The sequence below is a fragment of the Ursus maritimus genome, unplaced genomic scaffold (genome assembly GCF_017311325.1).
Source record: "Ursus maritimus isolate PB19 unplaced genomic scaffold, ASM1731132v1 scaffold_10, whole genome shotgun sequence".
NCBI classification, from domain to species: domain Eukaryota; kingdom Metazoa; phylum Chordata; class Mammalia; order Carnivora; family Ursidae; genus Ursus; species Ursus maritimus.
In genome coordinates this window covers 7,453,790-7,468,531 of record NW_024423344.1, presented here as the reverse complement: position 1 = coordinate 7,468,531, position 14,742 = coordinate 7,453,790, and the positions used below count along the sequence as shown (strand labels likewise).

The window sequence follows — 14,742 nt, the reverse complement described above, 5'->3', positions numbered from 1 at the left end:
CGATTTAAATATTCCATCGAGGATGGCGGCCCCCGGCTCGCGACTTGTCGCTGCAGCGTGGCTTTCTCGGCAGCAGCCCAGATGTCAAGCAGTGGTTCATTTCCAGCATGCAAGATGTGATTTTCAGATGTGCGTTCCCAGCACTTTAGCAAACAGACCGCCGCGGTTCCGTGTGTGCCTGCCTCACTCACGCTCGTGTTTTCAAGTCCTATCCTGTGTTGTCCCCAGCGCCAAACGGCATTTGTGGTCGTGGGTTTGAAACCACGGAGACTTTGCCTTTTGTTTTATTCCATAACACTTTATAATTCATGAAGCTTGTGGCATTTGATGGTAGTGTCTGAGTAGGGGCTGGCTTTCTGTTTGTGTGTTTTTTGCATGATCTTGGATTGTCACCCTGCTGTGTCTAAACATTAAAAAGCCTGTCTTTTCGTTGAAGAGGACGGGGGTTAAAATGAATGAAGACCTGAAGGTCAATTTAAGCGGGCTGCCTCGGGATTATTTAGATGCTGGTGCTGCGGAGAACGTCTCGGCTGCCGTCTCCTCCCAGGTTCCTGTTGTAGAGCCGGAGCCAGAGCTCGTTGTCAACCCTTGGGACATTGTCTTGTGTACCTCAGGAACCCTCATCTCCTGTGAAAATGCCATTGTGGTCCTTATCATCTTCCATAACCCCAGCCTGCGAGCACCCATGTTCCTGCTAATAGGCAGCCTGGCTCTTGCAGACTTGCTGGCCGGCATCGGACTCATCATCAATTTTGTTTTTGCCTACCTGCTTCAGTCAGAAGCCACCAAGCTGGTCACAATCGGACTCATTGTCGCCTCTTTCTCTGCCTCTGTCTGCAGCTTGCTGGCTATCACTGTTGACCGCTACCTCTCCCTGTATTACGCTCTGACATACCACTCGGAGAGGACGGTCACCTTCACCTATGTCATGCTCGTCATGCTCTGGGGGACCTCCATCTGCCTGGGACTGCTGCCCGTCATGGGCTGGAACTGCCTCAGAGACGAGTCCACCTGCAGCGTGGTCAGACCTCTCACCAAGAACAACGCGGCCATCCTCTCTGTCTCCTTCCTCTTCATGTTTGCGCTCATGCTTCAGCTCTACATCCAGATCTGCAAGATTGTGATGAGGCACGCCCATCAGATAGCCCTGCAACATCACTTCCTGGCCACCTCCCACTATGTGACCACCCGGAAAGGGGTCTCCACCCTGGCCATCATTCTGGGGACCTTTGCTGCTTGCTGGATGCCTTTCACCCTCTATTCCTTGATAGCTGATTACACCTACCCCTCCATCTACACCTACGCCACCCTCCTGCCCGCCACCTACAATTCCATCATCAACCCTGTCATCTATGCTTTCAGAAACCAAGAGATCCAGAAAGCCCTCTGTCTCATTTGCTGCGGCTGTATCCCCTCCAGCCTCTCACAGAGAGCGCGGTCACCCAGCGACGTGTAGCAGCGTTCCCCTTACGAGGACACCCTACACACTCAATTCTGCATTTACCAAGCACTTCCACTGCCCGGCCAAATGGTTGCGATGCTGTCCTTAAATTCTTTATATTGGACTCTCTCTTGAGCCCCAGGAGCACTTAGCACTCGTGATGCATTCCTTTAGATGAGTAAAGTGACCGAAGTGAAAATAATGTTGCCAGTGTTTTCAGCCTTTTAAAAAAATATGAGTTCTTTGTTCAAGATGATTTTGTTTTGTTTGGGGGACAGAGGTTTTGTTTTCTGTTTTATTTGGAGGCAGGGTTTTTGTTTATATTTTACTGGGAGGATTGGTAGGGGGTGGGAAAGAAAGTATATGATATGGCCATGATGTTATAAAAAGTAAACTGGTCCCAGAGTTTTTACTTGGACTTTAAAATAAAATTGAGCTATTGAGAAAAATGGAGGAGAAATGACTTTTTCCAGACTTTTTTTTTTTTTAATGTCAAGGTAGATTTTCAATGCTGCATGTACCTAACTGAATATAATCTCTTTCAAGCCTACACAAATAGTTTACATGATTATGTTCGGAAGAGACCTGGTTTTATTAACATGAACTAAGTAATAAGTTACCAACACAGAAACCATGTACCCATTCTTATTCTTTCTTTACTTTGAGCAATTACTGTTCACAAGAATTACATTGGTATTTCTATGAATGTTGTAACTTTCTGCATGGTTGCCTGTGTTAGCTAGACCACTAGTTTCAAATGTTGCCGTGTAAATCCAGAATCAAATGAGTCAGTTTTCAATATAGGTTTTCAATGTGTCTCTAAAATGAATTATGAAATTTGTTTGATTTGCATATGAAGTAGGACTGATTAGATCCACCACTGTTGTCTCCACGCCACAGCCTGATTGTTTTCATGAAGCAAAAGAAAAAATTTAATAACAGCTATTAAAAGTAGGTTACATTTATTTTAGCATATTCTGAAAAGTAAATCGATGTAAAGCTATCACGAAATATGAAAACCATCACCTTTCCTGTCTCTCTCTGTCTAAGAATGTATTAATAGTTTTTCTTAATCGAGACAAATAGAATTAAATATTGTAGACCAAATATTTCTGGTTCATATTGTCTGTGGTGCAAAGTGCATTTGAAACAGGTGGTCTCCTATTTTAATGATTCAGTTCGTGAGTGCATAACGTGTATCTGACTGTGATATATGTTAGCTCTATTATGTAAGTTCACAAGCAGAATGACCATGTGGCTGTCCATGAAAAGCTAACTTGGAATTCCTTTTCCTTCTTTTCACCAAAAAACAACTTAAATGCAATAAAAACTGTATTGCCTGTTTTCAGAGAGCAAAGATTTAGTCAAGAAATGACACCGAAGAATGAATTTTAAATATATTGCCAAGTCATTGTGTCTGAGCATCATTTCTCTTAGTACAGACAGATGTTTTGACCGCAGACACCTTCCCTCCATTTGCCATGGATTTATAGCAGTGTCTGGACAACCAGTGGAAGAAGTCCTGGATGAGACATCAACTAAGCCCATTCAGATGCTGGCAAGACCAGTATTTCAGGGTCCGTGGAGGAATCGTTTGTAATAAATTAACCTCATCAGTTTGTCCCAAGTGTTAGGGCCAGTGGTGGTCTCAGGACCATCCTGGCAGCCTGCACGCCAATGCCATCTCTCCAAAGCCCCTTCGTATGTAGCACAAGTGTGAATAAATCCTGTACTTGAATCTAGGTCTCCTCCCCTAGGTTACTTATGGAAGCAGGAGAGGGACAGAAATATTCCAGAAGCGGGAAAGGATTTTTAGTACACATCACCATATGACCAATCTCATCAACTTGATGCCTTTAAAAAATGTCTTTTGAACATTTGATGGAGTTGGTAGATTGGAAATGATGGGTCTATTTGTTTTTAATGACTTAAAACTTGACAGCATCTCCTTGTGAGAAATGACTAAGGTAAGTTGGTTTTGACAGGGGCTGGGAAATATCCATACGGAGGTTGTAAAGCAATAAATGCTGTCTTTGTAGAAATGGTCGTCCATCTGCATATCTGTAATAGTAGTAGTCGTAATGATGTGTACTGTTTCTCACCACATGTTGTGTGCCAGGCTCCTCTATCTGCTTTGTTGCTGTATTCCCAAGAACACACTTTTACAGGTAAGAAAATTAAGGCAAAGAGAGGCTAAGGAATTTGTCCAAGGCCACAGAGCTCCAGGATAGAGCCAGGATCTGGTCCTGGGTTTTCCCAAGCCTATGCTGTCCCCTTCCATGCGCCAGCTACCTGTGATCCCTCCCTGGGAGAGAGGGGCTGAGGGAAATGATTCCTGCCACCAAGTTTTCGTTCTACAATTAAGACAAAGCTTCCTGTTTAAAATTACTTGGGGTGTGACTAGCGACCTGGTCCTCCCTGAAAGAGGTCTGTTTTTAACAGGCTCTTCTTCCCTAAACATTTCCCTGCTTTGGCACCAAGGCCAGTCCCCAGGGGCACACTGCGATATTTTAGTGCAATAAGATGAGGGCACTTGTTATACAGATTTTTCCTTCATTTAGTATTTTAAATTTCACATTCCATACTTGTATCAGTTTGTAATGGTCTCATAATACTAAAAGGTTGCTTTTGACCCTGTTTTTGAAACATCTAATTTCAGCTAAGGTATTTTTCAATTCAACTATAAGATGTATTTACTATTTACTTTAAACTGTGAAGATTTGGGGATGTTTATGTGGTTTCCTACAAAGCTTCTTTGTTTCTGTGAAGTTAATTATTAGGAAATGTGTGCCTGTCTCAATATACATGCATATGGTTCGGGATATGTATAAGGGCATACATATATGAATACAGATACATGTTGAATAACATTAACTTCGCAGCAACACTAAATGCATTATGGAAAACATTCATATCCCCAACAGTCCTGAGGTACCAGATCATCTCTTACTCCGTACGATGAAAATGTGTAGCTACCCAAGAGTTTATGGTAAGTTATCTTTGTAACTAAGACAGTTCAGTTACCTTAAGCAGAATCCTTGGTCGGGGCTAATTATCCAGGTTGTGATTATCCAGGTTTTTGTTTCCTTTGTCCCTTTAACTTTTTACTTCTTTATAGCAATAACTTTGTTTCTTGCTGGTAAAAGGGCCATCTTCCTTCCTGCTACCTGGGAGCGAAACGAGATGGAGTGGGAGGCAGTGCACCTCTTTCCCTGGAAGCCTAAATTAAAGAGCTAAGTTCAGGAAGGGGGAATCACTCACTTGACTAGGCAAGGAGGAACAGTCTTAGATCCCTCTGGAATTTAAAGCAGAATTTAAACAAGAAGTTTAAAAGAGCAGATGAGAAATGAAGATGTTTATTGCCAATGAAGTATCTTGAAGAGTTTTCAAATTTTTAAAAAGAAATGTTTAATCCATCATTAAAATAATGATTGACTTTCACAGTTTTATATATATATGTATATATATGCATATATATATAAAATTTCATATACATATCATAGAAATTAGGGTGACTTACCATTTTAGATTTAAAATACATATTAAATAAGTGACTACTATCATCTTACATTGAACAAAGTTTATGTTTTCCTTTTGATTATATGCCTGGTGTAATAAAGGAACAAACTGCCTTCTTGTCCCCTTAAAAGTTTTAATGATTATTGAATAGTTTGATACCCAGCTGGCACCTTGAAATGTGATTAGAACTTTTAGAACCATAAGACACAGTTTGTATACATCAAGGAAGAAAAACATGGTCTGAATCAACAGACAGGTCTACTGTCCTCTGGCCAACAGTACAGGAAATTTTGACTAGGGATCCTTGAATTTTCATTATTTAAAAAGCATACAAAATGGGATGCCTGGGTGGCTCAGTCATTTAAGCAACTGCCTTCGGCTCCGGTCATGATCCCAGGGTCCTGGGATCGAGCCCCGCATCAGGCTCCTTGCTCAGCGGGGAGCCTGCTTCTCCCCCTGCCTGCTTCTCCCTCTTCTTGTGCTCTCTCTGACAAAAAATAAATAAAATCTTTTAAAAAATGAAATAAAAAACTTTAAAAAAAGCATACAAATCACCTGAGAATATTGTTCAAATGCAGATTCTGCTTCAGTGGGTCTGAGGCATTTCTGAATCTCTAACAAGCTCCCTCGTGATGCTGATGCTGGTGCTGACGGTCTGTAGACAACACTTTGAGTTGCAAGGATAGCTTTCACACCCTCCCCATTCTTAAGAAAATATACATCTATATTGATAATAATATATACATATTTATATATGTAATATACACATATTATATAATCGTTATATATAATGTATAACATATTAACCTCTGATAAGAATAAACACTTCAAACTGCATATATATTTTATATATGTATATTATATATTTACATATATATTTAAAGTGTTTATTCTTGTCAGAAGTTAATAGATAACTAGTCCGTGTTCAATGGACATGAACTTTGAACTTTCCCTAAAATTTCTCTAGTATCTAGTAAAGATATATAAATATATTTTTCCATGTTAGTGTTCTCACTTTTTAAAATCCAATCACCATTATCTTAAGCTGATAAGTGATTCAATCTGAAAGCAGAGAGTTACAGATCTGTGCAATGTGTTTCTGTGTGTGTATAAATACACACACAGATTTGCGTCCTCACACACCCAACAGTAGCAACAAAGATTTGTTTTTGCTACCATTTTTCCAAGAAGGACATTTTTCTCTATGACACATGTGGTTTTGTGTACGTGCACAAATTCGTCTTGAGATAATTGAGATGGAAACTTTTGTTCTCTGTGTTGTACAATTCAGCTGAACTCATCCCAAAGCAACCTCTTTCTAGCCAAGCACATCAGAGAAATTTTTACATATCTCATTTTCATTTTAATATTTATCTGTAATCTTTTGTTAATTTTCAACATCAAAAATACTAATAATGTTTATCATTAACAGTGGTCATTATATCCACTGTGCTTCCTTTCTGCCCAAGAAGGTGAGAACATTTTTTTATCCAATAGAAGAATGTCAAAGTCCATAGTTTTTGTTTTGTTTTTTTAAGATTTTAGTTATTTATCTGAGAGGGAGAGGAGGAGCAGACTCCCTGCTGAGCAGGGAGCCCAATGCGGGGCTCGATCCCAGGACCCCAGGATCATGACCTGAGCCGAAGGCAGGTGCTTAACCAGCTGAGCCACCCAGGCGCCCCATCAAAGTCCATAATTGAAGTGGATTTTAATATATAACTTAAATATGTCTGTAGTATAAAATACTTACAGAAAAAATCTGGGAATGTTTTAATCACTGAAATTCAAATGGTAGCATCAAGCACCAGCGAACAAACTTTCAATTGGAAGTAAGTGTGGAGCAGAAATAAAAACATTTACTATGTCACAGACTTCCCTGCAGTTGACCATTTGAATGGACGGTTACAAGCAGAATATTTTAAAAGGTAAAAGGACATCTTAAGGGCATTCTCGGAAAGGCCTGGATTTTTGTTTCTCACCAGACACCATAGTTTGAATCCATGGGATTCTTGCTTGGGTTGGTGAAGCTACCATGAGCCATTCACATGAGGAGGGATAATGGCCTGTCTTTCACAGATGGTGTGGTCACTGGGCTACAAGCTAAGGGAATCCAGTTCTGATGCAACTACATATCCTTACTCTTTCCAGGATGCTCTGGAACTAAAAGCGAATTTCTCATTGGATACTATAGAATCTAACCATTGGAAGGAAACTTAATTGGAGTGCAATTTCGTATATTGAACCCAAACCATCTAAGTCCAAGTCTCTTAGGAAACTAAAATTCCTCACTTTCCCTCAGCACTTGGCAGTGTCTGAACATTCCTAATCTGTCTTTCTTACCACATGCAAATCCTAGTTATGTTGGCCCACCCCCTGGAGATCCAGAGAGCACCCTAGCCCCCGTCAACATTCATCTATTGCAAATACTGATTAAACAATATAGTTTTCCTCTTTTCAAATACAATTATCCCAATTACTTCAATCATGTTTTTTCTGATTTATTTCATTTTAGATCCCTTAGATTATTTCACTGATCCTTTTCTCCAAAAATCTACCATTTCTCTGCACACCTCTTCAGGTCTAGAAATCCCAGCTGGGATGCATAACCCACTACACGTAGAGCTTTCTAGAGCGCAGTGATTGAGCGTCTGCTGTGTAGCAGGAGGCCTGCCAGTGTGGGCCCCAACCAGCAGGAGCAGCATCCCCCAGAAAGGTATTAAAAATGCAGAGTGTCAGGCCACACCCCAAGCCCACTGACGCAGGAACTCGGGGTGTGAGGCCCCAAAATCTTTTAACAAGTGTTCCAGATAATTCTGATGCCGTGGTGTAGCTGACTGAATCCTGACATACTAACATAACATTTTTAAAAAGATTTATTTGGGTACAGTTGGCACACATGTTGCATTAGCGTCAGGTGCACAACATAGTGATTGGACAACTCTATGTGTTACGCCGTGTTTCCCCCAAGTGGAGCTCCCATCGGTCACCATACAGCGCTATTACAACACCATTGACTGTATTCCCTGTGTGGTGCCTTTTATTCTCATGACTTATTCACTCCACAGCTGGAAGCCTGTGTCTCCCACTTTCCTTCACCCATTTGCTCATCCCCCCCAACCCCCTCCCCTCTGGCCAACCATCAGTTCTCTGTATGTATGAGTCTGATTCTGCTTTTTGTTTGTTTATTCTTTTTTAACAGGACATATTAATGGCATTACTGTCTCAACATAACTGGGACCTCTTAGCCTTTTCTGTCTATGCCAGGCATTCCTCATGTTGTCCTCCGATGGATGATTCCAGAGTGTGCTGAGCTGCATTGCATTGACTGTTCTCAGAGATAGATGCATTTTCACCGAGAATGTGGGATGTCTTCGAGGGAAAATCCGATATTTCTGAAACATCTGAATCCAGAGGTTATGACTAAAGTAACAGGGAAGACTGGTCTTGCTGCCCTGAGCGCTGAGCCAGGAGCTGCTGCTAAAAGCAGCAGGACGTGCCCAGTGGCCCCTGCACACTCTGAATGTTGTCATTCCACAGCAAGTGTGTCCCAGGGACAAGGGCTGCGCTCCCACCCCCGGCGAACTTAATGCAAACAAGACATGCCCACAGTGGACAGCAGAGCTGGTGGGGGCTACCGGGCAGCCTGAGGCAGGCTGCTCCCATTCAGAAGTTTTCACTCTGCAGAAGGTCATTGTTTGAGGCCTAGAGCAATAGACACAGCCTGACAGTTCTTTCTACAATAGTGTATTTCAAAGCTGAATTCACCCTACCCAGCCTTGCTGTTAATGTGAACATAGTTTCCATTTTCCAGACTTTTCCATCCAGTTACTAGCTGGTTCTCATAGACTTATTTCAGGAGGCCCCATTGGATTGAAGAGGTTTGGAAAAGAAAACTTATCGACTTTAGGTACCCACCCACACCTGCAGACCTGGCAGAGTGACAGGGCTCGAATAAGCAATGTTGACAATGATGTCATATCTACTAGAGTGAAAATAGATGTAATTGTTACTTGTAAGCAGAAAAGACGTAAACCAATAGTTACATAGCCTTCGTTAATAAAGTGATTCGGAACGCAGACTCTGGACATAGACTCCTGGATTGATGTTCCCTCTTTGTCAGTTCCTACTGCAAGGCTTTGGGCATGCTACTTAACCTCTCTGAACCTCCTTGTCCTGGTTCTATAAAATGAGCATGATAGGGAGGCCTGCGGGCTCAGGTCATGACCTCAGAGTCCTGGGATTGAGTTCTGCATCCGGATCCCTGCTCAGCGGGGAGTCTGCTTCTCCCTCTGCCTGCTGCTCCCCCTGCTCGTGCTCTCCCTCTCTCTCTCTCTCTGACAAATAAATAAATAAATTCTTTAAAAAAATAATAAAATGAGCGTGGTACAAGAACCTGCCTCAAAGTGCTGGGGTGAGAAATGACATATGAAAGGTTCAATATGGGGCTTGGCACAAACCTGTTTGGATGTTACTTTTCGTTAGTATTTTTATTCTTACTACTGCTAACACAACTTCTACTCTTTAGTTAGCCAACTACAGAGATAAAAGCTTTACATATGTTATCTCATGATCTTTTCAGCAATGTTATAAGGCAGGTATTGATATCCTCCCTGACAAGTAAGGAAACTGATGCACAGAGAGGTTAAGTGACTTGCCTAAGATCACTGTGGGGACCCACAGTGCTTTTGTGTGGGTCACTGTGCTAGGAACAAGGGTACTTAGAAATAGGCAGTGCCTGCTAAGAAATGCCCAAATGAGCCAAGAGTGGCCTGTGCATGAGAAGGTCAGAGGACCCTGAAGGTAGGCTGGGTTCAGTGTCAGGGGCGCGGCACACAGAGTCCTGAAGGGCGTGCTCTGGTGTATAGACAGGCTTCATGGAGACAGTTGGATGCCAACGGGTCCCAAAGGGCAGGCTGGACCTAGTTAAGTGTAAAGAAGAAAAAGAGTTCTCTTGAGAGGAGTAACCATGATGGATTCAAAGAAGCAAAGTGGAAATAATTTGGAGCTGACTACACAGAAGTTCTTTTAATGACATTTAATTTACGGACCAATTCTTTAAAAAATTTCTGAGAACTGCACTGAAATGAACTTCAGCATCATCACTCAAAGCTCACATTTAGGTGCTTTGCAAACCTTGTAAATGTAAGATTTTTAAAAATTTATGTTTATTGATATCCATAAAGTGTCCAGGAAAAGAGCTGAGTAACCAAAAGTTTGCATTTGTAAACATATACATTTGCATGAATAAAAAATTCTTTAGAAACATTTATTTTTTTAAAAAAATCAGCGAACTTACATGCAGACCTTTCAAACATAAAACACAGCACAGGTTTTGTGTGGGGGGGGTGTTTGTTTGTTTTCAAGTCTTTAGATGTCTTAGGAGTTAAAGAGTCCACGTTCTCAAGCTGGAGAAGACTTTGCAAGCAGCTCCCTTCACTGACAGGCAAGCTCAGGCCCAGGCTGACATCCCAAGGTCAGGGGCTTGGAAGCAGCAAGCCCAGAACAAGAAACCAGCATCGTGATTCCTCATCCAGAACTTCATTCTGGGGCAGATGTTCATTGACAAGGAAAAGCTTGAAATGTGAAAAGCCTTGTCTAGTGTTCCCTCCCATGATTGAATAATTTGCTGTTACTACTATTAGAAATTAGAATGATAATTGGAAGAATAATCACGGCTATAAAGGCTAATGCTTTCCGAGCACTTTGTTCCAGGCACCACTGTGAGGGCTGTACATAGATTGACTTACTTGTCCTTCACATCCTCAAGGTAATATTCAAAAGCATAAATTCTAGCCTTAAAGAGAGGGTTGTTCACAAATGCCGAGTGGAAGCAAGTCTTATGACCCTTCTTCTGGGTCCCCTAATCCTGTGCTCTACACATCCTGGAGCTTCACACACTTCTGGGCCAACATTCTCCAATTAATTGACTTAATAAGCAGTGTTGCATTTCAGAAGTCATTGCATTTTCAATACAGATTGTATAATATTTGCATACCCAAAATACCAGCACACAATTCAACAAATATGCTAATCATTGTGATTCTTCCTCGCACGAAGGCTGGCAAGTTTTATAAAGGGATATGCAGTGGTCCGGAACCTGTTTCTGTCCTGCCAAAAAGTGTGTAGCCAGTGCCAGTTTTTCCAGCCTTTTTGAGAAGGAGCAAGTCAGTCTCACGTATGATAAGTGAGGTGACAAGCTTGTGGAAGTAATAATGATACCACTGTTATTAAAAGTGATATTGGGGCGCCTGGGTGGCTCAGTCGTTAAGCGTCTGCCTTTAGCTCAGGTCATGATCCCAGGGTCCTGGGATCGAGCCCTGCATCGGGCACCCTGCTCGGTGGGAAGCCTGCTTCTTCCTCTCCCACTCTCCCTGCTTGTGTTCCCTCTCTCATTGTCTCTCTCTCTGTCAAATAAAATCTTAAAAAAAAAAGAAATTAAAAAAAAAGCGATAGCAAATAACAAAATCTATTGGGTGACTGCTCTTCCAGGCACTGCACTCAGCACTTTAAATAAATTTGCTCTTTCAGTCTTTACAAATGACTCAGGGACACATAGGCACTCTATTATATTCATTTCATGGGGGAGGAATTTAAGGATTGAGGGGCTATGTGTCCACAAGCTTCCACCTGTTAGGTGGTAGGTCTGCCCAACACTACAGCCACCCTCTTTACCAACAGACACTCTTCCTTCCCATCTGTCTTGACAGGCCTGTCTCCATGACACTGAAGGCAAGTGCTGGGAGACAGGGAATCTCAGGATTTCTTGGTTGGTTGCAACACCCCTAACTACGTGACTGTCTTCTGCCACATGGTGGAGGAAGGTTCCTTGCCTCTGCTTGAACACCTGAACACATCTTAAGTGAACTGTATTAAATGCTTGAACGGAGGGTGTCTCCCCTCCCCACTTCCACCCTGCCACTCTGCTGAGCCCTGGCCCTTTAAATACAAAGCTAATTCATGAGTCTCAATAATTTTTTCAAAGGAAGCACAGAAGACATTTGAAATTACAGAATTACAGTTAACCTGAAGAAACCTTCAAAATAAGCCAATCAACAAAAAATGGGATTTTTTTTTTAAAGCGAGAAAGTTGCTTTCTTGGTTCTGCTGAAGGAGAAAAGCATAGATTATCTATTTTCCTGTCTGCCAAGTTTGCAAGCTTTTTTAGGAGACGGTCCATATAACAAATTTCATAAAAGATTTCACTGAAATGGATGCATTTTGGCAGTCCATTTCAGCACAGCTGACTCACAGAACTTGAGATCCAAGAATAATAATCCTCACCGCAAGCAACGTCGAGTAGAAGTATCCTTCGGTGGTGTGTATGTGTGTGTGCATACATCCATTAGTGCACACCTATATTCGATGTGTGCTAGTTCAAGTTTTGTCAGTGAAAAACTATTGAGGACACGGAAAATCAAGCTTCCTTTTTCTGTACGAGATATGAAATAAAATAGTGGGAATAAGGCAAAACAAATGTTCAAGAACACATACTCAGTTTTTCCCAACATGTGTTTTATATACTTTTAATTAGTATTACTAGTAATTAGTGTGTTGTGTTTTATTTGTTTTTTTAAGTTTTTTTAATTGTAATTCCAGTATAGTTAATACAGTGTACCATTAGTTTCAGGTGAATATATAGTGATTCATCACTTACATACAACACCTGGTGCTCATCCCAAGTGCTCTCCTTAATCCCCATCATCTATTTCACCCATTCCTCCACCTGCTTCCTCTCTGGTAACTGGAAGTTCTCTATAGGTAAGAGTCTGTTTCTTATATAATGGAGGTTCCTCAAAAAGTTAAAATTAGAGCTACCCTATGGCCCAGCAGTTGCACTACTAGGTATTTATCCAAAGGGAACAAAAATAGTGGTTCAAAGGGGCAGCTGCACCCCAATGTTTATAGCAGCAATGTCCGCAATAACCAAACTATGGAAAGAGCCAAGATGTCCATCGACAGACGAATGGATAAAGAAGGTGTGGTATATATATACAAGGGAATACTACTCAGCCATCAAAAGAAAATGAAATCTTGACATTTGCAACGATGTGAATGGAACTAGAGGGTATTATGCTAAGTGAAATAAGTCAATCAGAGAAAGACAAATACCATACGATTTCAGATATATGTGGAATTTAAGAAACAAAACAGATGAACATAGGGGAAGGGAAGGAAAAATAAAATAAGGCAAAAACAGAGAGGAAGGCAAACCATGAAAGACTCTTAACTACAGGAAACAAACTGAAGGTTGCTGGAGCAGAGGTTGTAGGGGGATGGGATAACTGGGTGATGAGCATAAGGACGGCACTTGATGTAATGAGCACTGGGTATTATATGCAACTGATGAATCACTACATTCTACCCCTGAAACTAATACACTGTGTGCTAACTAAATTGAATTTAAATTAAAAATTCTTTTTAATTTAAAAAGAGTATGTTTCTAGGTTTGTCTCTCTCTCTCTCGCTCTCTTTTTTTTTTTTTACCTTTATTCATTTGTTTTGTTTCTTAAATTCCACATATGAGTGAGATCAGGACGTATTTTTCTTTTAGTGTGTTATTTTTTAATGTCCATGTTTGTTTATGTTACATATTTTAGATTATATATTGTTACATAGTTTAGATTACATAATTTTAGTTGGTAAATATTTAGTATAGAACTATCAAATTTAAATGGTTACTTATTTTAAAAGTTGTATCAGCTGTGTTTTTTATCTATTTTGATCCCCTAGAAAAACTTTAGAGCAGGGCTTTCTGATGGAACTTTCTTTGACTATGGAGATGTAGCTAATTCAGTAACTTTTAGTCTCGAATGGCTAATTGAGCATTTAAGATGTGGCTAGTGATTCTGAGAAACTGAATTTTTAATTTTATTTCATTTCAATCAATTTAAGTTAAATTTGAACAGTCATTTGTGGCTAGTAGCTACCGTCCTGGGCAGCACACACTGAATTTCTCAATTAGCAATAATCGCGCGTCGGATAAACCTCATCGGCTACGATACCGCCACTGCGCAAAGCTACACACCGAATTTCTCATGAAAAGAACTGTAAGAAAGACTTAAAAATGATGTCAGGTGTTATTTTTAGAAATTAATTTCTGCCTCTCAGTCCTCTTTACTATTGTACTAGCTTTAAATTAGGCACTATGTCCTGTTTTAAGAAAATCTAATGTGTGCAGATTATAAAATTGATGAAACTAAAACAGTAGGAGTGATTATCACATTGAACAAGAACTTTACCTCTCACAATTCACAATGGTTTAAATACATTCTTTTTTTTTCTCCTGCCTTTAATATTTTATTCATTCACCCTTTAACTAATAGGTCAGAGTACAAAGTTGCAGTTATACAAAGTGGCGGCATGTCCTACCAATCTACCATACGGCATAGAGCCTGTAGTTAACAATACTGTGTTATATACCTAAAAATCTGCTAAGAGAGTAAATCTTATGTCGAGTGTTGAAGAAGGAGAAGAAGAAGGAGAAGAAAAAGAATGTGGGAGAAAAACTTGGGGAGGTAATAGATTGATGGCACAGTTTGTGGTGACGGTTTCACAGGTGTATGTTTATCTGCAAACACATCAGGTGTATGCATTAAGCACGTACAGCTTTTTGTAGGTCAATCATACCTCAATAAAGTAGTTTTAAAATGAATGAATGAATGAACAAAATTTATTGTATCAATTCTAGTAAAGTTTCAAGAATATAAAAAACATATATAATCCATTATATATGAATTGTTTCTCCCACCCTGCCCTGCCGTGCAAGATGGGCAGGGCAGGAG

At 40.6% G+C, this 14,742-nt stretch overlaps 1 protein-coding gene and 1 pseudogene across 1 annotated transcript; one reads left to right on the top strand and one right to left on the bottom strand.

The window, feature by feature from the left end:
• The first annotated feature begins 357 nt into the window (after nucleotides 1-357).
• On the top strand, nucleotides 358-1,456 carry GPR12 (G protein-coupled receptor 12). Its single transcript, XM_008692168.2, has one exon. It carries the CDS (start codon nucleotides 452-454, stop codon nucleotides 1,454-1,456), a length of 1,005 nt encoding a protein of 334 aa, XP_008690390.1. The 5' UTR covers nucleotides 358-451.
• A 12,361-nt stretch (nucleotides 1,457-13,817) lies between these two features.
• On the bottom strand, nucleotides 13,818-13,979 carry LOC121101471 (annotated as a pseudogene).
• Nucleotides 13,980-14,742: the final 763 nt, after the last annotated feature.

What these genes read in the sequence shown, in the direction of transcription:
- GPR12 (XM_008692168.2), top strand. Translation starts at nt 452, where the DNA reads ATGAATGAAGACCTGAAGGTCAATTTAAGCGGGCTGCCTCGGGATTAT.